At 44.1% G+C, this 27590-nt stretch overlaps 1 protein-coding gene across 1 annotated transcript in view; it reads right to left on the bottom strand.

Moving 5' to 3' along the window:
- The window catches only part of ADAMTS3 (ADAM metallopeptidase with thrombospondin type 1 motif 3), a 474821-nt gene extending 447731 nt beyond the window's left edge, over window positions 1–27090 (bottom strand). The window contains exons 1-2 of the mRNA XM_029598748.1: window positions 26587–27090; window positions 23582–23609 (exon numbers count right to left, since the gene is read on the bottom strand). Coding sequence (XP_029454608.1) covers window positions 23582–23609; window positions 26587–26652 — 94 coding nt within the window. The 5' untranslated portion in view covers window positions 26653–27090. The remainder of the gene's footprint in view (window positions 1–23581; window positions 23610–26586) is intronic.
- Between the last annotated feature and the right edge of the window lie 500 nt (window positions 27091–27590).

Below are 27590 nucleotides of genomic sequence, written 5' to 3' on the forward strand. Positions count from 1 at the left end.
GCATGTGCTCAGGACAACAATGGCTAACAATCCTCTCATTATGGTTTAAATATATGATTGGCTAGTTAAATTCCTGTATAATTTCTTACTATATCAATCTTTCTTAAAAGTTTCTTGGATGTTTTAATTGAAATTCTTATAAATAAAAAAAATGTAGAAAATAAACTGAAGAGGTGGCAGTGGCAGTCACTGGATGTGGCTTTTATATGTTTGTGGCAAGAACAAAAGAACATAAGGTTTACCATACTGGGTCAAACCAAGGGTCCATCAAGCCTAGTATCCTGTTTCCAGCAGTGACCAGGCCAGGTCACAAGTACCTGGCAGGATTAGAAGGGTTAGATAGATTCCAAGCTACTTATCCCAAGAATAACCAGTGGATTTCTGCAACTCTTACCTTAATAATTGTTAATAGATTTTTCCTCCAGGAATTTGTCCAAACCTTTTTTTAAATGCAGCTATACTAATAGCTTTCACCACATCCTCTGGCAACAAATTCCAAAGTTTAATTATGTGTTGAGTAAAAAAACCATTTTCTCTTATTCTTTTCAAATGTTACCCAGTAACTTCATTGTGTGTCTTTGTACTTTTTGAAAGAGTACAACTGATTAAAGTTTATTCATTCCATTCCACTCATTGTTTTATAAACCTCTATTATATCTCCCCCTCAGCAGTCTCTTCTCCAAGCTGAAGAATCCTAACCTCTTTATCCTTATTTCATAGGGAAATTGTTCTATCCCCTTTATCATCTTGGTCGCCCTTCTCTGTACCTTTTCTAATTCTGCTATATCATTCTTGAGATGTGACCAGAACTGAACATAATACAGAAGATGAGGTTGCACCATGGAGCAAAACAGAGGCATTATGATATTTCTCTGTTTTATTCTCCATTCCTTTCCTAATAATCCCTAGCATTCTATTTGCTTTCTTGGCTGTTGCTGCATACTGAGCAGATGTCCACATATTTTCACTGATGCTACCTAGATCCTTTTCCTGAGTGGTGACACCTAATGTGGAACCTTGCATTTTGTAGCTGTAATTTGGATTACTCCTCCCTAAGTGCATCATTTTGCACTTGTCTACATTAAATTCCATTTGCAAGCCCAGTCTCTCAGTTTTGTAATGTCCTCTTACAATCCTCTTGTGCTTTGACAACACTGAATAATTGTGTGTCATTGGCAAATCTGGTCACTTTACTTGTTGGTCCCATTTCCAGGTCATTTATAAATATGTTAAAAAGCATCAGTCCTGGGGGGGGGGGGGTGATGTTGAGCAGCAACCAAAATGGCTGCCTAATCCAACTGCTCTGTGAGATCATAGCTAATTTGGGCTCTCTCACTTCTTTTCATAATGTGCCTTTTTGGGGGGCTATATTTCTCTTTGTAATCATATCAACTGCCAAGTCTGGGAAGATTGAAGCTGCCTCTGCAGCTGGAGCTGGGACAAAACAATCTATACCTGACCTCCATCCCAAGACAAGTTGACCTCCACGAAAAACAAGGCGTCGGTGGACCTTGCCTTGGCCGAACTCTGACTATTAAAGGATATGCTTCAAAACAATATAGATTCAACCGCTGCCATCCGCTCGGACCTCTCTGAGATGTCTCAACATTTCACTATTTTTGTGGAGCAGCTGGAAGGTATAGAAGCACAAATGGATTCTCTTTTATTAGCAATGCCTCAGCTTCCCCTGAAAACGGAATGCTTGCATTGCAACCTGGAAGATTTTGCCAACCACAACAGGTGTAATAACGTGTGCCTGCTGGGGTCCCTAAAGGTCTGGAAGGATCAGATATCCAAAAATTTCTTACTACCCTGATTCCAGCCTGTTTGCAGCTGCATTTTGATCTGCCCTTTGAAATCAAAGGGACCCACCAGATCCCCTCCTGGTCTCTCCAGAATTCCAGGTATCCTCGGCCCATTATTTTCAAGCTCTTACGGTACCCGCAAGTTCTAGGCGGTGCTTATAGCAGCTTGGGCCAAGCCACTGACTGTGTGTCAAGGGCACACTTTACTCTTCATTCCAGACCTGGTAAAAACCACTGCAGCCCATAGGAAGGTCTTTTTAGCATTTTTTCTCCCATCTCCACGCCCTGGGAGCTCGATTTGGTCTTCCCCATGCAGATGTGTGTCACCTGGACATTTCTTTCGTCGCTGGAGTCATCTCAAGAGATAGTGACCTGACTTTCTGGCTACCTGTGATTTACCTGTGGCTCTCATTCTTTATTGCCTAAAGTGACTTTCTTCATATGTATGGTACCAATCCACGAGAGAATTTATTAGATCCCCCAATTATACTAGCAAACATACATCACAATGGGAATCATGAAAAACCAAAACCTAGTAAATCTACCCCACTGATTTCACCCGGCACTATACAGTCTATATTTTTTAGTTTTTTACACACACATTATGTATTTTATAAAATATTATTTATTAATTTAATGCATTTCCTCCCTTTGTAAACATCACACATTTATTACAAAGATTATCATTAATTTATTACATTTCATACCTTGATAACCAACACAAAATTTATTACAAACATTTTCTTCATAGTGCATACCAATCTCAACTAGAATGGATATGTCAATATGATCAACTCATTACAATTTAACACAAATTCAACAAATGGACATGTAATAACCCATTGTCCCTATACATACTATCCTCATTCACACTTCATTCATTCATAATAAAAATGTAATCCCATAAAATCTAGAGATGCTTGTATATCCAGACCTGATAAACCTAAACATACAACTTCACCTAGCATCTTATAGCTATTATGAAACTCTGTACCGTACCTTACAGGCATCTGTCTAGAGGTTAAAATAACAGTTAAGCAACATTATTTTAAGTGCCTTAATGTTAACCGTTGTGACGGCTTCTAGCTTAACGATGGTATAGAAAAGAGTTTAAATAAAGATAAATATCTTCTTCAGGTGCCAAAGATGTTCTGCCCCTTTCTTCAATGATATTCACCTCTTTCTTTTTATTTGTTTCTTGTCTCATTTCTTTTTCAAGTAGTTAGCCAATAAATGTCCACTTTTATTATTCTCAGCATAGTATTGTGCTTTTTGAGAAAAAAGCGCTTTCCCAGTATGAAGATTTAAAAGTTTATTATACTCATACCGTACCTTCTGCAATGAGAGAAGGTTGGAAGGTGAGTGATGAGAGCGATAAATCACTGAAGAAATGGGTGAATATCATTGAAGAAAGGGGCAGAACATCTTTGGCACCTGAAGAAGATATACGAGCATCTCTAGATTTTATTTATTAGAAGCCTTAAAATGGTTTGGTTATGGTTCCTCTTTTTTTTTTTTTTTTTAACTTGGATTCAATTACTGTACTATCGCCCCTCTGCTTTTCTCTACCTCAATAATAAGTTGTCTCCTCGTATTACCTTCCATAGAGGCACCAGACAAGGATGCCCCCAGTCTCCATTTCTTCTTAATTTGGCATTAGAACCATTACTTTTAGCTATCCGTTCTGACCATGCTTTTGAAGGGTCTGATGCTAGGTATGACTTCTTATAAACTTTTTGCTTATGTTGATGATGTCCTACTCTATCTTTCTAACCCCCTTACTTCCCTTCCTCGGCTGCTTTCTCTTATTTCTCGCTATTCTCACTTCTCCAGCTACTGGGTGAACTGGCATACAACTGAGTTGCTTCCTTTAGATTCTTTAGGCACTTGCATGGATTTCTCCATGTTCCCGTTTCAAGTGTTGAATAAGGGTCTCAAATATTTGAGTGTTCTTTTCTTTTCGGACATTTCTACCACTGTATCACATTGTGAGAATGCTTTATAATGTATGTTACAAGATGCTGTTTTACAATGGTCCCCTCTTCATCTGACATGGTGAAGATGCCTTGATACTATTAAAATGGTGCTAGCCTCACATCTCAACTTTATCTTTTCCATGGTTCCTACTTTTTTTGTGCATGACTTATCAGCAAGTGGAACAGATTCACACATGCTTTTTATGAAAATCAGAAGTCACCATGCATCACACTGTCCAAACTGAAAGCAGATAAAGGTTGTGGAGGGCTTAATTTTAATAGTTACCATCAAGCTTTTATTTTACAACAGGGTTATCACTGGCTCTCAGATATATTGTCTTTATTCGATCCCCCTCGTTGGCTGGAAATAGAACATGACTTACTATGTCCTTTTCACTTGGAGGCAGCTGTAGAGATGTCCTTTGTTGTACTTCTGAAACCCTATCCCATTATTTCTTCTACACATTGGGCTTTTGTGGAATTTGACCATTTGGTGCCCTCTTCTTATCCAGCCTGGGGATCCTCCAAATTAACTTCGACATGGTTACATGCTCGTCTTCACATTGGGGGTTCAACCCTTAATTGGGAATTATGGCAAGTTCAGGGTCTTCTCTCCCACTTTTTACGGGATGCTCTTTACTTCCTTTCTCTGAGCTACGCAACTCCTCTGTCCTCTCTCATACTCAGTTTTATTCCGGGCTTCAGCTTCAAGCCTGTTTATTTTCTACCTGTTGTCCCTTTTTATCTTGATGACTTTCCCAATGTATTTGTTTTATATAAGGATTATGGCTCTATTGGCCATTTGGCTTCTTGTATTTATAAATCTCTTAGGAGCTCCCTGTTTCATGGCCCCCTTGGGCTTCAATCATATTGGTGCTCAGAATGTGATTGTTCTTCTGAAGATGTGGATTGGGGGTATTTTTGGTGTTCATCATTACGTATCTCACTTTTATACAGCTTAAAAAAATCTTCCAATTTTATTTTTCAGTGTGAACTCATAGAAGCTCTTCCGAGTTGCCATGACATCCATTCATAATTTTTGGTCCTGTTCTCTCCCTAAGGTGTCATTATCCCACATCTTATTTTTTTGTCCCATTGTACTGTCATTTTGGAACCAAGTGTGGTTAACAATCTCCTGGGTATTGCATAGTTATTTTTCGGGAGCAGCCCTGCATTTACCCCTCTCTTCTTCCCACCACAAGTTATTAATTTTGTTTTTCTAATGGTTACAATTTCTCTCATTATGTCCTTCTGGAAACACAGGGATTTATTTAATCACTGTGTTTTTTTGGTGGAGCTCTATTTGTCTATACTGTAAATATGAGAAAGCAGTTGTAATCAAGTATCATTGCCTTGCCTCCTGGTCTTGGGTGTGGAAACTGTGAATGATTATTTTGATTCTCAAGAAATAGATGCTAGTAGCACAACTTCTAGTTCATTGTAATCTCCTTGCTTGAACAAGCTTTTGTATTTCCTGTGGTAGTTTTCAGTTTTTGTTTTTTTTCTGTCTTGTCTCTTGCTAGTTTGTTCCTTATAGTTCTTGTCTTGAACTGTTTTGTTTTTGGTACCTCTATACTGGCCAATAAACATATTTGAACATAAAATAAAGCATCAGTCCCAGAATATGCAGTATACATTAGTGTCATAAATGGACCTCGATAGGTGAATTGCAATATGAAGCATGTATACAGCAATTAGGGATGTGAATCATTTTTGAACGATTAAAATCATCATCAGATAATTTTAAAATCGTCCAAAATCGTTAGAGTGCACGATACAATACAAATGCCCACGATTTATCGTCAGGGGCATTTGTATTGTATCGTTAAATAGGGGGCGGGAAAACCGGCACACCAAAAAAACCCTAACACCCACCCCGAACCTTTAAGACAAACCCCCACCCTCACGAACCCCCCCAAAATGTTTTAAATGACCTGGGGTCCAGTGGGAGGGTCCCGGCGCGATCCCAGCGCGATGTCCCGCTCTCTGGCGACGGCTGCTGTGAAGAGAAATGGCGCCGGTGGCCCTTTGCCCTTATCATGTGACAGGGCAAAGGTAGTCCGTATGACATAGTGAGGGCAAAGGTAGCGCCGGTGCCAATTTGATTCCTAGCTCCCGACGTCACGCGTCCAGGAGATCGCTCCCGGACCCCCACTGGACCCCCAGGGACTTTTGGCCAGCTTGGGGGGGGGGGCCTCCTGACCCCCACAAGACTTGCCAAAAGTCCAGCAGGGGTCCGGGAGCGACCTCCTGCACGCGGGCCGTATTGCCAATCTTCAAACTGGCGCCGGCGCTACCTTTGCCCTAACTATGTCATACGGGCTACCTTTGCCCTGTCACATGATAAGGGCAGAGGGCCACCGGCGCCATTTCTCTTCACAGCAGCCGTCGCCAGAGAGCGGGACATCGCGCCGGGACCCTCCCACTGGACCCCAGGTCATTTAAAACATTTTGGGGGGGGTCGGGAGGGTGGGGGTTTGTTTTAAAGGTTCGAGGTGGGTGTTAGGGTTTTTTTGGTGTGCCGGTTTTCCCGCCCTCCCCCGATTTTTAACGATTTCAAAACAAAACAAAACAGGACGATCCGATTTCCCTCCCCCCCAGCCAAAATTGATCGTTAAGACGATCAATTCCATGATTCACACCTCTAACAGCAATATACTGCTTTACTGAGTTTGGAATATGGACCCAGATATTTCTGCATATAGCAGAGACTATGGACACAGCTAGATTAGTGGGAGCCCTTGCTACTATGGACTGTAACAGGGTTGACCAGTAAATCCATGACCATCAATTTAACCCCAAAACCTTATTTGCCTACATGACAGACCTGATACAACCAACCCCCAACACACCTAATCAAGAATACTCCTCCAAAAATTGTGAAGAACTCACCAACTACTTCAACAACAAAATTACCAAAATAATCGCCGCCAAACCGCACACCAACCAGCCTGCACCCACATCAGCACACCTCACCACACCATCCTGGACCCAATTTGAAACAGTTGCCTCAACCGAAGTAGAATCAATAATTCAAAAACTAAACCCAGCTGCACACCCCCTCGACCCCATCCATCCCTATAAAACTTCTAAAGCAAATCCCAAACACCATAGCCAGACCCATAGCAGACAGTCAATATATCACTTGAACAAGGCACTTTCCCTGACTCTGTCAAATGTGCCAGCATCAAACCAATCCTCAAAAAACCACAACTCAGACACAGCTGATCCATCAAACTACTGACCCATCTCCAACCTCCCCTTCATCGCAAAGATCCTTGAAAAAATTGTCAATCGTCAACTTTCAGCACACCTGGAAAATCACAATATCCTATCTCAATCCCAACATGGATTCAGAAAATACTTCAAACACCAAAATGCTACTCCTATCCCTCACAGACCACATCCTCAGAGGCCTTGACTACGGCCAATCATACTTCCCCATTCTACTCGATATCTCTGCCGCCTTTGACACTGTCAACCATGAAACCTTATTAAACAGGCTAAGTGACATCGGCCTAGCCAACACCACACTTACGTGGTTCAAATTTTACCTGACAAACCGATCATACAAAGTCAGACTTAACACTGCTGATCCAAACAAATCCCCCTCACACATGGTATACCTCAAGTTTCATCTCTATCCTCCACCCTTTTTAACATCTACATCCTCCCCCTATGCATGCTTCTAACCAGATTAAATCTAACCTTCTTCCTATACGTTGACGATGTTCAGATTCTATTCCCCATAAAAGAAACTATCACAAACACACTGAAAACCTGAGACAACCACCTTCCGAAGATAACACAACTACTATCTCAACTGTCCCTCAATCTCAACCACAACAAAACCAAAATACTTCACATTAACAACAAGACCATCTCTTCTCTCAAAGACAACAACTCAACACCTGCCACTGATGGTAAAATTACCTCCTCAGCCAGAGATCTCTGTGTTCTCATCGACAACAAATTCAACATGAAGAAACATCAACTCAATAATAAAAGATGGATTCTTCAAACTGCAGATACTCAAAAAAAAAAAAAAAAAAATCAAACCACTGCTCTACGCCTCAGACTACAGAACAGTACTCCAAGCACTGCTATTCTCCAAACTCAACTATTGTAATGCACTACTCCTGGGCCTCCCAGCCAATTCTCTCAGACCACTACAACTCCTCCAAAATGCAGCGGCAAGATCACTCTCAAACACCAAAAGATCTGAACACGTCACACCAATCCTCAAAAATCTGCATTGGCTACCCATTCCACACAGGATTCAATACAAAGTTCTTAACACTCATACACAAAGCACTTTACACCGAAAAATTCAACTGGCTAAGCCATGCCCTCACTTTCAATCCACCCAGAGAACACTCCGCACCACCAATACTAGACTTATCCCAACCCCATCACCAAAAATCGCCCACCTAACCTCGGCAAGGGACCGATCCCCAACAGTGGCAGGCCCTTCACTCTGGAACAGCATACCACCCCAACTCAGGTTCAACCCCACTACCCAATCACTCAAAAAAGAACCTTAAAACATGGCTCTTCAAAAAAGCATATCCAACAACCACCCTTCACCCACCACACCAAGATGAGCACTCCCCCCCCCCCTCCCTCAAACCCCCTATACAACCGTGCAATCATATATTATAGTCAACCCCAACGGCCCAGTTTTTCTTATCACAGTTGACACAAAGTTCCAATGTTTTCTCTACCTCGACTATTAATTATAATGACTTTCCACAGACCAATTGCTAGGCATATTACAAATGTGCAATGCAAAATGCTATAAAGCTCTTTATAAAAAGTTACTAAGTTCAAGCTATAATGTTACACAATGTTACAAAGTTCAACATAAAAATGTCACAAAGTTTCAATGTAAAACAAGAAGTCTATGCTAATAGACTCCTCTGTTACACTGTAAACCAGTGTGATATGTCCAATGAACATCGGTATAGAAAAACAAATAAATAAATACGGTGTTGAAAACTGGTTTGGCAGGGAATACCAATTGTTCTTCCTGACCCTACACTGCATAAGTGGGAGACAGCTGAGAAGAGGTGCCTGTCAAGTCTTCAGCTTTGATGGCTGGGAGTGATCTACTTACCACCAAGAAATTATGTTGCATATTCATAAGTGGCTCCTGCTTTTTTTTTTTACAGACCAGTATACATCACACTGCAGAGAGTATTTTTACAGATAATTAGGGATTAACTTGCAGGATAACTTGAGGGGCAAGGCTTTGACAGCCCGCCATCCCAGACAACGGAATGTGTACAGGGGTTTGGCTTCTTCAGCCAAAGCTGCAGAAGCATGGTGCTTATTGAGTGCTTGCAAATTGAAATTCAGCAGGCGTGAGCATGGTCACCCTATGTCAGGGCTTCCCAAATGGGGTCACAAAGCCTTCAACTGGGGTCACGAGTGCCTCAAATAACAGTGCTCTTCAGGAGCCAGCAACATAAATAGTGGAAATCAGCATCAGGCTTGTCAATCGGCGTGCACCTGCAGACCCTGCAGTGGTACTGCCCTCAAGAGTTTGGGACTAACCAAGAGGGAAGGGCTAAGTGCACGAGCCAGGTGGAGATTGCCACAACTTTTTTCTCCTCACTCACCACTGATCCTACCCAGGAGTAAAATGTTGCCCTAGTCATCAGCCTGCCCTCTCTTCCCCACCAGTTGTCATCCACCTCTAACCTGGGGCTCAAAGAAAAATGTCGCTGCTGATCCTGGCCAGGGGGATGTTTTAGAGGATGGACTGTTTGAAGGGAAGGATCACATGCAGTAGGGGTTTGAGGGATGGATCAGGTGGAAAGGGATTAGCTCTGGAGGAAGAGAGGAGGGAATGTCAGAAGATCAATTGGGGGAGGCAGTAATTGAGAGAGAGAGGGGGTGGGGATGAGAGTGAGGAAGGAATGGAGAATGGGTTGAGTCAGGGGATGACAGAGGTTCACTTAGGGGTTATAAAAATGGCTTGGGGTAAGAGAGGGTCAGCTGGGGGAATGCAAAAAGGACTGGAGGGGGTAAGAGAGAGAGGATGGGTGATGTAAGAGGGCAGAAGTTGAGAGATTGGGTCCACTAAAGAACAGGAAGGATGAGAGTGAAGTGATTGTTCGAGGGAGACTGCACACATGCTAATTTGCTTTGATTGTCCTCTAAGGTCATGTGATATTTCAAGTGCTAAAATGGGATTGCACTGGTGAAAAGTTTGGGAAGCCCATTTGTTTACATTCAATTATGTGTTTGTTATATGCAGTTGACCTATCCTGCAGCCATATACATCCAATAAAGCGCTGTTTCCCAACTTTTCCCAACACCTACATTAACCAAAATGTTGTTTGGCACATCAGCGCTCATGGGGCAGGCAGTGCAGCCATGGAGATGCCTTGTTTGGTCAAATGAAGGGCTGGGGAAGCACTGAAAGCCCAACAAATCTCTTTCAAATTTTAAAACAAAAAGGAAAGAGGGGGCTGAGACACACATGAACCCATCACAACAGAGCAGCTCCCTCTACATACAAGAGTAGGAGAAGGGAAATGTCGGTGAGGTGCTGGCAACCAACTCAGTTTCCTTGGCTGCTACAAGCGGCTGCCAGATTTCATTCTGTGCTGCTACTCCCAACACTCAGGGGCCGATACAATAAACTGCACTCAGCCTGGTGTACAGGTTTACACGTGGTTGGATGTGCATTTTGGACACGTTAGACCAGCATCCGATGCAATAAAGATTAGAGCATCCAAAACATGCGGCCAAACAAATGCATAGCTGATAGCACCTATCACATGCAAATTCTATAAAGATGAGGCTATTAGCTACTGCCCCCTGATGCAGAAAATCGTTGGGTTCGCAACACACGCTTTTTAATGTGACAAATTTAACTCCAGCCCTGGAGATGGTGTAAAGTCAATGTGCAAGTGAAGAGCTCAAGAGAAATTAAAAAAAAAAAAAATTATATGGTTTTCAGTGGTTCTTCCTACTTAGTATCATTGTGACACTTAAATTTACTACTTGTGGTGTTGAAAAATAAAACGTACATTGGCTTGGTTTAAAAAAAGATAAAATAAATTTCTTCTGGATGCACAATTTAGATGCCCATAGCGAGGGGTGGTTAGCTATGGGTATCTTCAGCAACCTCAGCATAATCAACCAGAAGCAGCGGGATAAAAACTGATACACATATCGAGCACCCCTTTCAGTTGTGGGCGCCTGATGCATTTGAGCGCTAGGGATGTACGATTCTTCCCTAGTGCGTCCTTTTTTATGGAGGCCCTCATTTAAACACTACATTGGACACCCAGGGGATATGGCTGCATGCGGATTGGGTTTCAACATGCGTCTTATTGCATCGGCCCCCGAATGAGTTACATTCATTGCTCAGTGCCCCCCTGTTCCACTCAGCCTAGTGATAAGAGGTTGGAAGGACTCAAACAAGGAAGCGCAGATGGAGGAAGATGAGGGGGTGCTGTGTGCACCAAAGAAAGCGGGGCCCAGCCAGCTATGCCCTGCATACTGCTCATTAATTTTCACACTCCAGGGCTCATGATGTAGCTTAAGTAAAATAGGCATGCAGGATTACATGTGTTCTCAGAAAGGAGATCCTGCATGTTTGAAAGCAACAGCTGGTGACTTTTGTTGCCATGAGGTGCTGAGAGCAGAGCAAAGCTGCTGGTCTGGATCTGAGTATCAGGCAGTGGGTGACTCTTCCATAGGGATGTGCATTTGTTTTTAAAGTATGCGCAATTCGCAATGTATAGGTCCCTTTTCATTGCAATCATGGGTCCACAAAACGGATGGCGAACCCCCACGAATGCAACATATCATTACCAAATTTCTGCGTCTTAAGGAGCGAATATAAAAAAAACTAACTAAAACCCCCACCCTCCTGACCCCCCCCCCCCCCCCCCAAGACTTGCCAAAAGTACCTGGTGGTCCAGCGGGGGTCCTGGAGCGATCTCCTGCACTAGGGCCATCGGCTGCCAGTATTCAAAATGGTGCTGATAGCCTTTGCCCGTACTATGTCACAGGGGCTACCAGTGCCATTGGTCGACCCCTGTCACATGGTAGGAGCACAAGATGGTGCCGGCCGTCCATTGCTCCTACCATGTGAAAGGGGCTGACGAATGGCACCACTAGCCCCTGTGACATAGTAAGGGCAAAGGCTATCGGCCCCATTTTGAATACTGGCAGCCAACAGCCCGAATGTAGGAGATCGCTCCAGGACCTCCGCTGGACCACCAGGGACTTTTGGCAAGTCTTTGGGGGGGGGGGGGGGGACTCATGACCTCCCCTTTGTTTTACTGCACTCAGATTGTCTTCTCTGTCTCACCCACATAGACAAGCTGCCAGCAGTGGCATTTTGCTGCTGATCTTACCCCTCTGGGGTAGGTTGCAGGGAGGGTTTGGGTGGTGTGGGTGGGAGATAGTGTGAGAATTGCAGTGGTTGTCTGGCAGTGGGTATTTTTCAACTTCAAGCAGCATCACAGTGAGTACTGTAGGAATTGGGCTTGCAGACTCACAGCAGGAGTAGTCAGGCTGAGGCTTCAGTCTTTTATCAGGAGTTTCAATGCTGTTTTTGTACACATACAGCAGTCTCAGTTGTAGTGTACAGCAAGACACTGCACTATGTGTCTGTAGTTTTCCACACTCACATATATTGGTACAATGGTGTTCAGTACAACCATTAAAGAAATAATCCTTTTAATACAAATCCTCAGTAGGCAGTGACATTAAAATCCATGATGTCAGGGAAAGGTACACGTCAAGTGATTGGCACTGGCAGAAGAGGCACTTTAATGGGGGACTGCCTCTTGAAGTTAAAAAGAGACCTGTTCCAATCCAAAATCTCTGGAGGGGCAGGCAGTTCCAGCCAGAAAAAAAACCCTTAAATTTAAAGATGATGCACCGCCACCACCTGTTTCTGACCCTGTTTTGGAGGTGAGGGAAGGGGAAGCTGAGCCATTCAAGGCAGTTGGGATAGCAGAGAAAGCAAAAGAGCGATACCCAAAAGCAGCAGTGTACAGCATTCTCAAGTTAGCGCTGACAATGTAGCGCAGTCACTGTTTACCTCTGATTCCGATGAAGAATCATTTTGTATGGGATTCCCTTCATCAGAAATGGAAGACATAATAGCTGAAGAAGGTTTAGGAGGATTAGTTAGTTCCGTCTTAGTCTCCACTTCAGTGCTGGAGGAGAGAGAGGAAACTGGTGATGAGGAAGAGCAGTCAGTGCAGGCAGAGTGTGACTGATGCCCCTGGCATTGCTTCTCAGGGTGCACCCACTACTTCAATTCCAGTGCCAGCATCCACCCCGAAGGCTATAGAGAAGGGATCATGACCAATGAAGACCAATGAAGGGGGTCGACCAATGAAGAGTAGGTGAATCGCCAGAATGATGGCTACTGCCTGGAGACAATACCCTTATTCAATAAACATACACATGGTTACTGTGACTCCAACATCACTCTAAGCTTCAACAGCAAGAGGAAATGTGGAAAAAAGGATTTGCACTCACAAAGACGGGAGTAGCTGGCTTGTTACGGCGGTTACTACCCCAAACCAAATAACCAAATTACTACCTCCACCTTCCTCTATTCCTGATGCCTTTCAACTAGCTTGATCACTCCATTCTTATACTTCACTTTCAATGCATATCCAGCATAGTTCTCTGCTTCAATGGCAGGGGAGAAGAAAAACTGTTACTTCACACATCCAGCAGAGCTCTCTGCTTCAACGGCAGGGGAGAAGAAAAAAGGATTCACACTCACAAAGCGGGGAGTAGCTGGCTTGTTACGGCGTTTACTACCCCAAACCAAATGTGCCTGATACTAGGGATGTGCAGAGCAAAATTTTATGTTCATATTTTTTATGTCCGAAAGGGGGTCCCACTTGCGGCCAATATGGACATAAAAAAAATCCAATGAGTTGGGTATATGTACATATGTGCAAAAAAAAAAATTTAAACCCCCTCACCCTCCTTAATCCCCCCCCCCAGACTTACCACAACTCCCTGGTGATCGAGCGAGGAGTGAGGACGTCATTTCTGCAATCCTTGGCGAGAAGCATGTGACGTCGGTGGCACGTCGAGTGACGCAACGTCACGTGATTCCCGGCGAGTTCGCGCCGGACGGCTCGTTCGGCCCAAAAAGAACTTTTGGCCAGCTTGGGGGGGCCTCCTGACCCCCTCAAGCTGGCCAAAAGTTCTTTTTGGGCCGAACGAGCCGTCCGGCGCGAACTTGCCGGGAATCACGTGACGTCGCGTCTGAGTGACGCGGCGCCACGTGATTCCCGGCTCGTTCGCAGGCAGGCACAACAATGAGGTCAGGCCCTTGTAGTGTGACATAAGGGGCGAGACAGACAAGCACAGGTGCTGCAAGGCCTGACCGTCTCGTGCCTTACGTCACACTACAAGGGCCTGACCTCATTGCTGTGCCTGTCTGTCTTGCGCCTTATGTCTATATCAACTAACAGCTTTTCTGGAGTCTGATGGGCGTCAGCATGGGGTGCCTTAACCCAGCGCTCGGTTCATCCTGCAGTGCCAATTCTGCTTACCAAAAGTGGCCCACTAGGTACTCGCATTCCATGCCCGGCTCCACACCAGTGAGCTGGGCGTCTTACCCATTTAAAGTTTGAGAATAGGTTGAGATTGTTTTGGCCCCAAGACCTCTAATCATTCGCTTTACCAGATAAAACTGGTGGACGGCCCGAGCACCAGCTATCCTGAGGGAAACTTTGAAGGGAACCAGCTACTAGATGGTTCGATTAGTCTTTCGCCCCTATACCCAGGTCAGATGACCGATTTGCACATCAGTTTCCTCTGGCTTCGCCCTGCCCAGGCATAGTTCACCATATTTTGGGTCCTATCACACGCTCATGCTCTATCTCCCCGACCCGGGGGGGGGGGGGGGGGGTGTGGTTTGTGAAGAGCAGTCAGGCTGCTTCTCCCCCCTCCCCCACGGTACTGGTAATGATCCTTCCACAGGTTCACCTACGGAAACCTTGTTACAACTTACTTCCTCTAGATCATGGGTGGGCAAGTCCGGTCCTCGAGGGCTGCAAACCAGTCGGGTTTTCAGGATACCCCTAATGAATATGCATGAAATAGATTTGCATACAACTGAGGCAGTGTGTATGCAGGTCTCTCTCATGCATATTCATTAAGGATATCCTGAAAACCCGACTGGTTTGCAGCCCTCGAGGACTGGAATTGCCCACCCCTGCTCTAGATAGTCAAGTTTGATCGTCTTCTCGGCTCTCTGCCAGGGCCGTCACCAACCCCGGTGGGGCCGATCCAAGGACCTCACTAAACCATCCAATTGCTAGTAGTGACGGGCAGTGTGTGCAAAGGGCAGGGACTTAATCAAAGTATGCATATGACCTGCACTTACTGGGAATTCCTTGTTCATGGGAAATAATTGCAATCCCCAATCCCTATCTTGAATGGGGTTCAGCTGGTTACCCGCACCTGTCTGTGAAGGGTAGACACAAGCTGATCCTTTCAGTGTAGCACACATGCAGCCCCGGACATCTAAGGGCATTGCAGACCTGTTATTGCTCAATTTCGTGTGGCGAACGCCACTTGTCCCTCTAAGAAATTGGACGCTGACTGCTGTGGGTCGCATAACTAGTTAGCATGCAGGAGTCTCGTTCGTTATCGGAATTAACCAGACAGATCACTCCAACTAAGAATGGCAATGCACCACCACCCAAAGAATCGAGAAAGAGCTATCAATCTGTCAATCCTTTCTGCAGCTGGGCCAGTCCCGAGAGTCATACATATGGTTTGCTATCTTGCGCAGTATGGCAGCAATAATAAACTGTGAATGATGAAGAGCTGGAACAATTTCATCTTCCTGGTGGTGCCCTTCCATCAATTCCTTTAAGTTTCAGCTTTGCAACCATACTCCCCCCGGACCCAGTGGCATTATTCCCATTACCTGCTCGGCAGGTAATGGGAAAAATGCCACTGGATCCTAGTCGGCATAGTTTATGGTTGGAACCACGACGGTATCTGATAGTCTTTGAACCTCTGACTTCATTCTTGATTAATGAAACATTCTTGGCAAATGCTTTCGCTTTGGTTCATCTTGCACCAGTCCAAGAATTTCACCTTTAGTGGCACAATACGAATGCCCCTGGCCGTCCCTCTTAATCATGGCCCCAGTTCCGAAAACCAACAATATAGAACAAGAGTCCTATTCCATTATTCCTAGCTGAAGTATTCAGGTGACCGGACTGCTTTGAACACTAATTTTTTCCAAAGTAAACACTTTGATACCACGTAATATTGATGCACTGTAGGTGGCACCTGATGGTATAGGACAGAGTCAGTCAAAACCTCTCTGTCTCCATCTGCTGGTGGGGAGGCAAAGTTCAAGAGTCTGAACTGACTCTTGTTGAACTGATGATCACATGGAACCCTTCTCCCCTTCGGCCTTCAAAGTTCTCATTTGTATATCTGCTATTTCCCCCAGATTTTCAAAGATCAGCGAGAGCTCACCAGATGCCAATGGAACCACAACACTTTCCAAGGCTTGGGCCGCACTCTCGGGGTGAACCCATGCCAGGGCACCCTATCCTTCACAAAGAGAACTCTCCCCTGGGCTCTTGTTTGAAAATTTGCTACTACCACCAAGATCTGCACCCATGGCAGCTCCACCCAAGCATAGTTCATCATCTTTCAGGTCCTAGCACATGTGTTAGACTTCTTGGTCTGTGTTTCAAGATGGGTTGGGTGGACAGTACACCCCGGTTGACAGTCACGCCCAGAGAGGGGGGACCCATCTTCCTTTCCTCCTACCCCGTCCCCCCCCATGAGGGGGAGAGGGTTCTGGAGGAAGGAGCAGCAGCGGTCATCTCTCTGTGCCTGCCTGTCTTGCCCCTATCAACACAGAGGGAACTGACTATACCTCCACTGTGCCTGCCTGTCTTGTCCCTATCAACTTTCTGCCACTCTGCCTTGCTACCATACACCAGACGTCAGACGACTCTACTCCTTGTGGTGTTCTTGCCACCATCATGGTTCCTCAGTGTGTTGGTGCTTTATCGGCACCTTGGGGTTTTTTCTGACACCTTTTGTGCTTGCTATATTCCCCCTTCATTGTGCTGTAGGATGTTGATGCCACTTGTTGTGCCACTTTGCCTCTCGTGCTGCCTTCAAGGGTTCATGCAACTGTTATCGGTGCCCTCTTTTGAAGCTGTGGGATGTTTTTGACACTCTCACTGCTGCTTTGCACCTCTTTTAAAGTACTCTTGCCACTCCTGGTACCCCTTTGCCCCTTTACGGTGCCTTAGGCTATTCATAACACTTTGGTGCCACTTTGCACAGACTAAGTACCTTGGAGCTCTTTTGCCTTTCTGATGATTGCTCTCCAGAAGTTTCATCCAAATTGATAAGAAAACCCCAATTCTGCAGCCAAAAATAGGCTGCAATACTTCCTCCATTGACTATAATGGCAAATGAAAAACTAATAAACGAATATTTTTTTTTTTGCTTTGAAACTAATGAAACAAATTGAGGTCCCAACGAAATAAACAAACCAAAACAAATTTTTTTCTTCTGCACATTTCTAATTCCATTGTTTCGTGAATTCAGGTACCATCCTCATCTCCTGCACCTCCATTGGGAAACCTGTTCCATGCACCCACCACGCTTTATATAAAGAAGATTATTCTTCAGTCTACCCCCCTTTTGCCTAATCCCATGACCCCTCATTCCAGAATCTCTTTTCCATTAAAAGAGAGCCACCTCCTGTGCCTTGATACTACCAAAATATTTAAATGTGTCTATCTCCCCTATCTAACCTTTCTTCTAGAGTATGCATGTTCAGATATTTAAGTCTGTTCTCATATGCTTTATGATGAAGACTACAGACCGTTTTACATTTATAAACATATACAGAACTCACCTGCCAGAATACTTACTGGAAAAGGCAGAAGAGATCATATCACCCAAACACTTGCGGATTTGCACTGGCTCCCAATAGAACAAAGAGTGCAATTCAAAACACTATGCACAATTCATAAACTAATAAATGACGAAAATGCCGACTGGCTAAACACTGCACTACGATTACATGTCCCTCAAAGAAATCTCAGGTCGGCCAATAAAGCACTACTAACCATTCCCTCAATCAAAACAGCAAAATTGACCCAAGTGAGAGAGAGAGAGCACTATCTTTGGCAGGACCATTATTATGGAACACATTACCACTTGAGCTAAGACTAATGAAAGAATTAAAACTCTTCAAAAAAAAAACAAAACTTAAAAACTTGGCTCTTCACAAAAGCATTTCACAGTGAGGTCGCTGAATAACAAATACATACAGCTGAAAGTCACCTAGAAAAAAGTAGAATTGATTTTTTATTTTCTCATAATTAAATTAAAAACAGTATACACACATATATGATTATCACAACAATCATATAAATAGTAACCCCAACCCACTTCTCATTTAGAGTATATTATTGAACAATGTAACCATAAAATATTGGCACCCTATGGATAACTCAGAAACCAAACCAACCCTACTTCGTGCCTAAATGTAAACCATTGTGATGGTGCATTACTAAACGACGGTATAGAAAAGTTTTTAAATAAAATAAAAATAAATAAATAGAAACACTTTGTAAATCAGACCCTATTTTGTGCTTCTATAGGAAAAAAAAAAAAATCAGGCCACGGAACATGGAAACATAGTGACATTCAAATCTTAAGCTTATTCAAGTATCTCAGACGGAATGAATTAGGTAGAAGAGGGACCTAAGACTGAAACAAAATTTTTTAGAGAGAGTTGGGCAGCAATTAAAAATATAACAGACACACAACCACAGGGACATTTCACACAAAGTATCATTGTTAAATAGTGTTGTAATAACCCTTATTTCTGTTCTTTCCTTGTTTGCAGCCACCCCCTCCCCCTTTTCATTTCCCACACTGAGTGCAAGAACTCTTTTCTCCCCTATTGAGATTCTAACTCATGGTCCCCACAACATTTTCTGAGTGCTCTCAGAATGTGGCCATGAGCTCTTTACTGTTTTCTGCTGTGACAATTTTCCCTCAATGTACTTGCTCATCTCTTTCCAATGCACTCATTCCCTCAGGCCCCCTTCAGTTGCACTCAGCCTTCCCGCCTCTTCCTTGCAATGAATTTCCCCACTAGACCTGACACATTCAACACCCCTGTCAAAAAATTCCCCTTTTGATGCTCTCAACTATCCCCCAGATTCACCACATGCACTCACCCTCCAGATTATCTTCCCTGATGCACTCACCCACCTTTTGAACCTTTCCCATTCCACTAGAAGAAGAAGAGCAGAGCAACATATTTCTGCCAGCCGGGGTAGGGTGAGGGACTGCATCAGGAAGTGCGTTGGGAGTCCTGGTGCCTGCACATTCTTTCTGCCATCAGGGGCCTCATTCACCCTTCTGTCCAGCTCTCATCCTAGCAGCTACCTGCCCAACTGCTGCACTTCTATGGCGCTGCACAGCACTGGGATTTTGAATCACAGGGTGCCTGTACTTCTGCAGGGTTCTCTTTCTTGAAAGAGAAAATTGCAGCGCAATGGGAACCATATAGATCAAACTCTCAGAACCATGCAAAAAACATAGAAGTGCAGCAGTTAGGCAGGGAGCAGATGCTCAGAGAGTTAGACGGCATCACTAGCAAGACCCCCTACAGAGAGTGATTCTGTGGCCACCGAGGAAGCCACTGGTCTCCACATGTGACATGGTAGCCACATTTGAGAGATGTTTTTTTGAATTTTCTAGCTCAGAGCTGTCTATTGATCCAGTTTCTTGAAGGAGCTTTTAGGCCAGACTTTTCCTTTTGACACATATTTCCATTGATATTTGGTAACTACGGTACTGATTTCAAATAGAAGCAGCAGGACAAATACCACAATGTGCTTGGATATTAATTCAAAAACAAGACTTGCCAAAAATCTCACACAGAAATGGGCCACTTGGTAGCTCTGGTACCTAAAAATAGATTGTCTCCTTCTTAAATAGCAATATGTTATACCAGTGGTCCTCAACCTTTTTCCCAACGTGACACACCTGATGGACCAACACTCACACATGTGACACTGCTCATTACAATCCTTGGCGGAAATTTTTTAAAAAGTTTAAGTACTACTTTTCTTGTTAAGGATGACATAAGGGAAAGATAAGAGTACTCACACTGAACAGAAATTACATATATAGTAATCTTCCCATACCAGAACAGCACTAACTACCAGCATTCAAACAGTAACAACCCTACCTAACAGGCCGATACAGTACAGTGCGCTCCGACGGAGCGTACTGTTAATCCGCCACTGGACGCGCGTTTTCCCTTACCCCTTATTCAGTAAGGGGCCGAAAACGCGCGTCCAATCTGCCGAACCTAATAGCGCCCGCAACATGCAAATGCATGTTGATGGCCCTATTAGGTATTCGCACGCGATTCACAAAGCAAAATGTGCAGCCAAGCCGCCGGCAAAATGGAGCTCGGCTGCCAAACCCGCTGACAGCCGCCACTCCGGTCCAAAAGGAGGTGCTAGGGATGCGCTAGTGTCCCTAGCGCCTCCTTTTGCCCGTTTTTACCGCCGGGCCTCATTTAAATACAGAATCGCACGCACAGGAGAGTGGCCTGTGCGGGCGCCGGGAGAGCGGGCATTCGCCTGCTCTCCTGTGGACTTTACTGTATCGGCCTGTAAGAAAGGCAACACTGGATATATTACAACAGGCCCTAAAATATCAATACACCTCGTATTAGGAAAACGGAATAAACCAGGCTGCTATAGATTCCTACAAAAAAGCTACATGCCAGCAGAATACTTCACTTCAGTCACATGTGCAGACTCTCACCTAACAAAGAATAAAGAGACCATAAACTATAAATAAAAAACATGCTGACAAAATCTGAAGTGGAAACTGTAACAAGCCAGAGACTCTGTATGCAGTGCAACAATGGAAAAACAGAAACATCACCAGTTGTCGTAAGGCACATCAAGAAATATAAAATCAATAGTAATAAAACCATATTAATAAAAAGAACAATTTATTTTAAAACAGTTTATGTATGGAACATTAAATAATTAAAACCTTGTATAAAACATTTTCAGACATCAATAAAATATTTCAAAACAGCAAATACAAAAAAAAAAATAAGGATAAAAAAAAAGTTATCTGCTCTCCATACCTCGGAAAGTTTTAATTCTAGGTGCCCTGAGATTGTTGTAAATTAGCAGAAGAGGAGGGGGTGGGGGTTTTGCCCTGCAACGTTCTCCTTTCTCTCAATCATATAAGCATGCACACAAACTCTCTCTCAAACAAGCTCTCAGTCACACACTTACATATATGCTCCCTCTCTCTCATACACACAGGGTCTCAATCACACACATGCTCTCTTTCAATCACGCATTTGCACCCATGTTCTCTCTCTCACACATGCAGGGTCATACTCACATGCTCTCTCATACACACAGGCTTTCAATGACACACTTACACACACAGGCCCTCAATCATACACACTCACACACATTTGCTGTTTCTCTCACGCATACAGGCTTTTGACCACCCACTCACTTGCTGTCTCTTACACACTTAAAGACATGCTCGTTACCCATAAGAACATAAGAAATTGCCATGCTGGGTCAGACCAAGGGTCCATCAAGCCCAGCATCCTGTCTCCAACAGAGGCCAAACCAGGCCGCAAGAACCTGGCAAGTACCCAAACACTAAGAAGACCCATGCTACTGATGCCAGTAATAGCAGAGGCCATTCCCTAAGTCAGCTTGATTAATAGCAGTTAATGGACTTCTCCTCCAAGAACTTATCCAAACCTTTTCTAAACCCAGCTACACTAACTGCACTAACCACATCCTCTGGCAACAAATTCCAGAGCTTAATTGTGCTTTGAGTGAAAAAGAATTTTCTCCGATTAGTCTTAAATGTGCTACTTGTTAACTTCATGGAATGCCCCCTAGTCCTATTATCCAAAAGTGTAAATAACTGATTCACATCTACTCATTCAAGACCTCTCATAATTGTAAAGCATCTATCATATCCCCCCCCAGCCATCTCTTCTCCAAGCTGAATAGCCCTAACCTCTTTAGTCTTTCCTCATAGTGGAGCTATTCCATCCCCTTTATCATTTTGGTCGCCCTTCTCTGTACCTTCTCCATCGCAACTATATCTTTTTTGAGATGCGGCAACCAAAATTGTACACAGTATTGAAGGGGCGGTCTCACCATGGAGCGATACAGAGGCATTATGACATTTTCCATTTTGTTAACCATTCCCTTCTTAATAATTCCTAACATTCTGTTTGCTTTTTTGACTGCTGCAGCACACCATTTCTCTCACTTTTACATACAGGCTCTCAATCACATTCTTGCACGCATGCTCCTTCACAATCTCTCACCACCCCTGCACCAAAGAACAAGTGGTGGCAGCAGCAATCTCCACCTCCTCCAAACCCCATGGCAACAAAATAGGAAGAGTCCCATTGGCCCTGGGAGCTGATGCTGTTCCTTTTCTTGCTCCGGGCCTTGCAGCTGTTCCCCCTACTCAGGCCGATGCTGCTTCTACTTGTGACGATGGCATGGTTTCTTCCTTTTTTCCCCCGCCTCCGTGGGCACCCTGCACAGCACTTCCTCTTCAGGGCCATGGGGACAGGAAGAGGAAGGAGAGGCCATTTCCTCTAGTGCCGCTGCCCCAAACAGTTTCTAGCGGTAGTTTTCCCGCGTTCTGCCTGGGCTATCAGCATTTCAAGCCCAGGCAGAGGAAGATTGGGACTCGGAGCGGAAGAGAGGGAGAAATGAGCAGCTGAGCTAGTGGAAGACCAGGAAGTGGGGAGACACACCTGCATGTGCTTGGTGACACACAGGTTGAGAACCGCTGTTATACACTAACCCAATCAGAAACACTCTGAAGCATAGGCATGTGATTTATAAAGAGGTATGAGGCATCACAACCTTCTATAGCCATTATTTTTTTTGGTTGCCTGCCTGGCATTTCAAGTTTTTGCACAGTATAAAAATTCTGCAATAGATTGCCAATCATTTTGGAACGAGGGCTGTCATCTGCAGCACAGCTAAATCCTGGAGCAACCTTTGTCCCTGATATTGCGTGTGTGGATTCTAAACTTCAAGAGTTTTGTGTGGCATTTGAATTCTAGTGTTCAACATGTTTTTTTTCCCTTTTGATATATACTCCCAGTCCTCCAAAGGCCACTGTATAAATGTAGGCAGTCGTTGCTGCTTTTGCCCCGACCCTGTCTGTATCAAAATATAACCTGCACCCACAACTTGGCAAATCTATCCCTCCTTGCAAGGCTTCAAAGGTTGAGGCTGGGATTGGTGTTGGTGGGGGGGAGGGGAGGGGGGAGGGGAGGGGGGAGATGCTCTATGACCTGCTTCTCATTTCTCATTTACTGATTCATCTGTATGACTGGTTGCAGTATTTGCAACCTTCTTGAAGGGCAAGAACTGACTGACGTCAGGCCTCTGACACACTAAGCTTGTACACTCTAAATAAAATATCTAATGTATAAGCCAAGCAGACAAGAAATGGAAACTGTGCTACTATATGAATTCCTTTCAAGTTTGTTTTACGCTTCATAAGAAGGCCCATGACATTTAACATACACTGAAATCAGAAGAATGTTATTAGTTTTCTTTGCCATGCCCACAGAGTGCTTCTTCATTAAAACTTCAGGAGGAGGAGGAGGAGGAGACTCAATAATAAATTAACTAGCCTGCTTCTACTTAGCTAATCCAGTCACTCGTAATCTTTGTGATTTAATGGTCTTACCTATTTGGATCAGTTCTTCATTGCCAGCCTGGGGAGGAAACAAAGGAAGGTCATTAGTTTTCCACTGATGTGCAAGTTAACATCACAGAGGAGAAGAAAAAAGGGACAGAATTTGGTATTGAAGGCCGAGGATCCTAAACCTTTGCCTAAGTTTGGGCATCCACCTGCAGACGGAATTTATCATAGAATGCAATCACTAGAGAAAGCATTGTCTATATCCCAGATATTTCCCTTGATTTCTAGTGATTGAATTATTATGATTTGAGATCCCAAGCCAATAAATCCTATGAAAGGGCAGTGTTTAGGACTGTAGCTGTAGAGCACAAGCTTTACTGGGCCACCTCGCCTGAGAAGGACATTGGTTAGGTTTGGCTGTGCAGGCACCGGGGACGCTCTTAAAATTTATCACCACCAGTTATTGTTTTCAATAGCTCAACAAGCAGCAGCTGTTAACTATCTATATTCTAACAAAGTCCTGTGATGCATTAAGCATCATAGCAGGAAGGAAAAGTTCAACGCTGAATGAAAAAACCGCTGTCATGATGCCAGCAAAGACCAATAGCCAAAGACCTTCATATCAAAGTAAACTTTCATCCTTTGGAGGAAGTGAAATGATCTCAAAGAGGCGGTGTGGTCATTGAGGCTTATGGATTCTCAGTTATCCGCCTGGGCGAGATCTTAAAGCCCAAAATAGAATTCTTGCTTTGCATTATTTAAACAGCTTTGTTTTATTATTTTGACATGTGACTTCCTGCTTAGTGACATGGGATATAGCGACACTGCTCCCTGCCCCCACCCACAACCTGAGAGCCAGAACGAATTCACCAACTGTATTAAAGTTGCTGCTCAGGACGGATAGGCACAGGAGAGAAGGGAAAGCATCCTGTGAGTAAAATCAGCCTTTCATCCACATAAAATTTCCTTCTGTTTGTTCAAGTCAAAAGTCAAATAAAAATCAGAGCGTGACCTTGAGTGCCCCACTTTGTTATTACTGCCAAAAAGGGAACAAAAACCGAAACCTGGTTTCCAAACTTATCAAAGGAGTAGGAAAATGTTTTCCATTCTGAACATACTGTAAATTGGTAAGAGGCATTTAAGTAGTGTTTGTGGATACTTTGGGGGCTACTATCAGTGTATAAGAAGTTCAGACTACCTGCTATTTCGGGATAATTTCCTGATATTGTAAGCATGGAAGCTGGGAATAGATACATCAGGGCTTCCCAAACAGCCAGCCAGGTTTTCAAGATATCTACAGAGATTATGCATGAGAAAAATGTGTATTATACTAGGTCAACAGTTTATGCTAATTGAGTGGAGAAGCATCCCTAGTGGTTACTGCAGCAGTCAGGAAGCCACTCCTAGCGACCTTGGCAAGCCACGCCCCCCTCCATCCTCAAGTACAAACTTAGGGCTTGATTTATTAAGGCTTTTCTCCAATTCTCTGCCTCTATAGGAAAATGCCTAGGTAATGCCCCCCCTTAACGTGTAAGCCCTCTGGGGACAGGGAAATACCTGCAGTACCTGAATGTAACTTGCCTTGAGATACAAATGAAAAGGCATGAGCTAAATATATTAAAAAAAAAAAAAAAGTATCCTATGGAGATTTATTGGCTTATTGTGGTTATCCTGCAAACCTGACTGTGGAGTTATTAGGAGTGGTTTAGGAAGTCCTGACATAGACCCCCCAAAATAATGTGAAGCAAAAATACCCTTACAAGGAGCACACATCACTGGCCAATACCTATGTTCATTTTTCCCATCAACAGTAAGAAAACCAGAGACTGATACTTTTAAAATTACTCCTATTTAATTGTGATCCAAAAAGAGTATTTATTAACCATATTTTTTCCAAAAGGCTGACAGTTCCCCCTTTCAGCAGAAAATCAAGTATGTCAATATACTTATCAGGTTAGTGTCTTTGTTATAACCTCAACTTGGCAGACTCAGTAGGAGGTTTAAGCAAGCACCGATTCCTGAATAGGAAACTTTAGTCTGCTAATGGAGAAATCAATCATATCCTGTTGGTTTCAAGAGTGATCTTTGTAGCAGTGAAATCAATAACAAGGAATTTCCAGGCAGGTTTACTTGGGGGAGGGGCTGAGGCAATCACAGTAAGACACACATTGAGGCAGCCCACATGCAGCGGGAAGGATGGCAGCTACAAAAGTAAACTTGGGGAAACACAATCCAGGGCATTCAGCTATCTGGTTTTGACTAACGTGTCAGTTTACGGTTCACTTTGCCGTCCCAGTAATTACAGGGGACCCTGCGGTTAGTTCTGCAAGGAAAGGCATCCGCGGCGATTATATACTTACAAGAGAGACTCGGGAGCCTCTACATAACGCTGGAGCAAAACCCGGCACAATATTCCCGTGGCACTGCTACAGCAAGTATAGTCAAAGCATTTCTCATACTTTTCTGCACCTTTCATAGGAGCCAAACTTTTCAAAATGATTGGGGGGGGGGGGGGGTGCTAAACGCAACTCAAATTAACCCCTCCCTGGACGCAATATAGGAGCCTGCTCAGTAAGCGGGAGGAAGCTCAAGCACCTATTCCACTCACAGGGCTGGCATCCATGATTGCGCCTCCCTTACCTCAAAAGCACATTTACTTTTCATGGACAGGAACAGGAGGATAGAAAAGTGATTCTGCAAATCCCGTCATATAGTGCTTGTCAGCTGCAAGAGGCACCCTACAGCACCAGCCCCCTATACTACTTGTGCAGCGTGTGGAAGATATGTATCCCTGTCCAGCCATGTGAAGAAGCATATGAGCAGGCTCACTTAACAATATATATCTAAGTGGACCAATATCGCAACCGAATTGCGATATTGGTCCACTTATCCACAAAGAAAAATGCAAAAATGTTTTTTAACCCCCCCAAAAAAAAACAAAACCAAAAACATTCAGTTTGAATGCCTGCAAATATATTTCCTAGAGTGCAATCTAACCTTCCTGGGCTAGGCAGGCAGGAAAAGTAAAAGTGCATGTGCATTTCACTTACTTGTTCAGCTGAAGTCCTACACTCTACCAGAGCGGCTACTACAAACCAAAGTGACAGGACAACCATCACGAGTCCAGCTCTCCTTCCACAAGGACGGCTACCTACCAACCCACAAAAATAATGAAAACAAGAAACCCCCCCTAAGAAGAATATGAAAGGAACGAGTATTGCTTTGCTTTCTTGGAGATTTTTTTTTTTTTCAGCAGCACTGAGAGCTCTGTTCCTTCATGCTGGATCTTGGCAGCAGTGGCAGACAACTCCAGGGGACAAGAGGTGGAGGGGGGGGAGCACCCCAGCCTGCTCCTCAGACAACTTTTCTGGTTGTGGAAAGGGGAAGAAGGAAGGGAGGGAGGGAGGGAGGAAAGTAGCAGCACAGTGAAATGGATTGCTTTGGGCTGGACAGGAAGACTTGCAGGGGAGAGTGTTAGTAAGGAGGAGGAGGAGAAGAAGAAAGGAAGAAGGTGTGAGCTCCTGCCGCACACGGAGCGGTCTGCACTCTGCCTCTGGGCTCCCAGGACTCTAATAGATCCCCAGCCGTCCCCGGGACACGCCCCTCCCTGACGTCATGGCATCCCACACTGGCGAGGCGGCGGAGAGATAAAACCAATGATCCCATAAGCACCTTCCTCACGCATGGTTAAGGAGCCGAAGAAGTAAACGGAGTCCCAAAGTCTTGCCTCCTAGCATCCCCGCATCTGAAAGCTCTTAAGAGAGGGAGGGAGGTGTCTTTTTAACTTCCATTGGAAAGGAATAGCAAACCTTTAAATGGTGTAGAATTCAGGCACGGTTCTCTACCCTCTCCCTAAGAAGATGAAATAGTTAATATTAAGAAAAATGTATTAATAGTTTAATAATCCAGGAAAGGGGGGGGGGGGCACAGAACAACACACCATTAGACGTTATGCTAAATGTTTTTTTTTTTTTTTTTAAGATGGGGAGATCAGAACAGCACACAATACCGAAGGTGCAGTTACACCACATATATATAGAGGCATTGTGGTATT

The sequence above is a fragment of the Rhinatrema bivittatum genome, chromosome 1, assembly GCF_901001135.1.
Source record: "Rhinatrema bivittatum chromosome 1, aRhiBiv1.1, whole genome shotgun sequence".
In the NCBI taxonomy this organism is placed as follows: Eukaryota; Metazoa; Chordata; class Amphibia; order Gymnophiona; family Rhinatrematidae; genus Rhinatrema; species Rhinatrema bivittatum.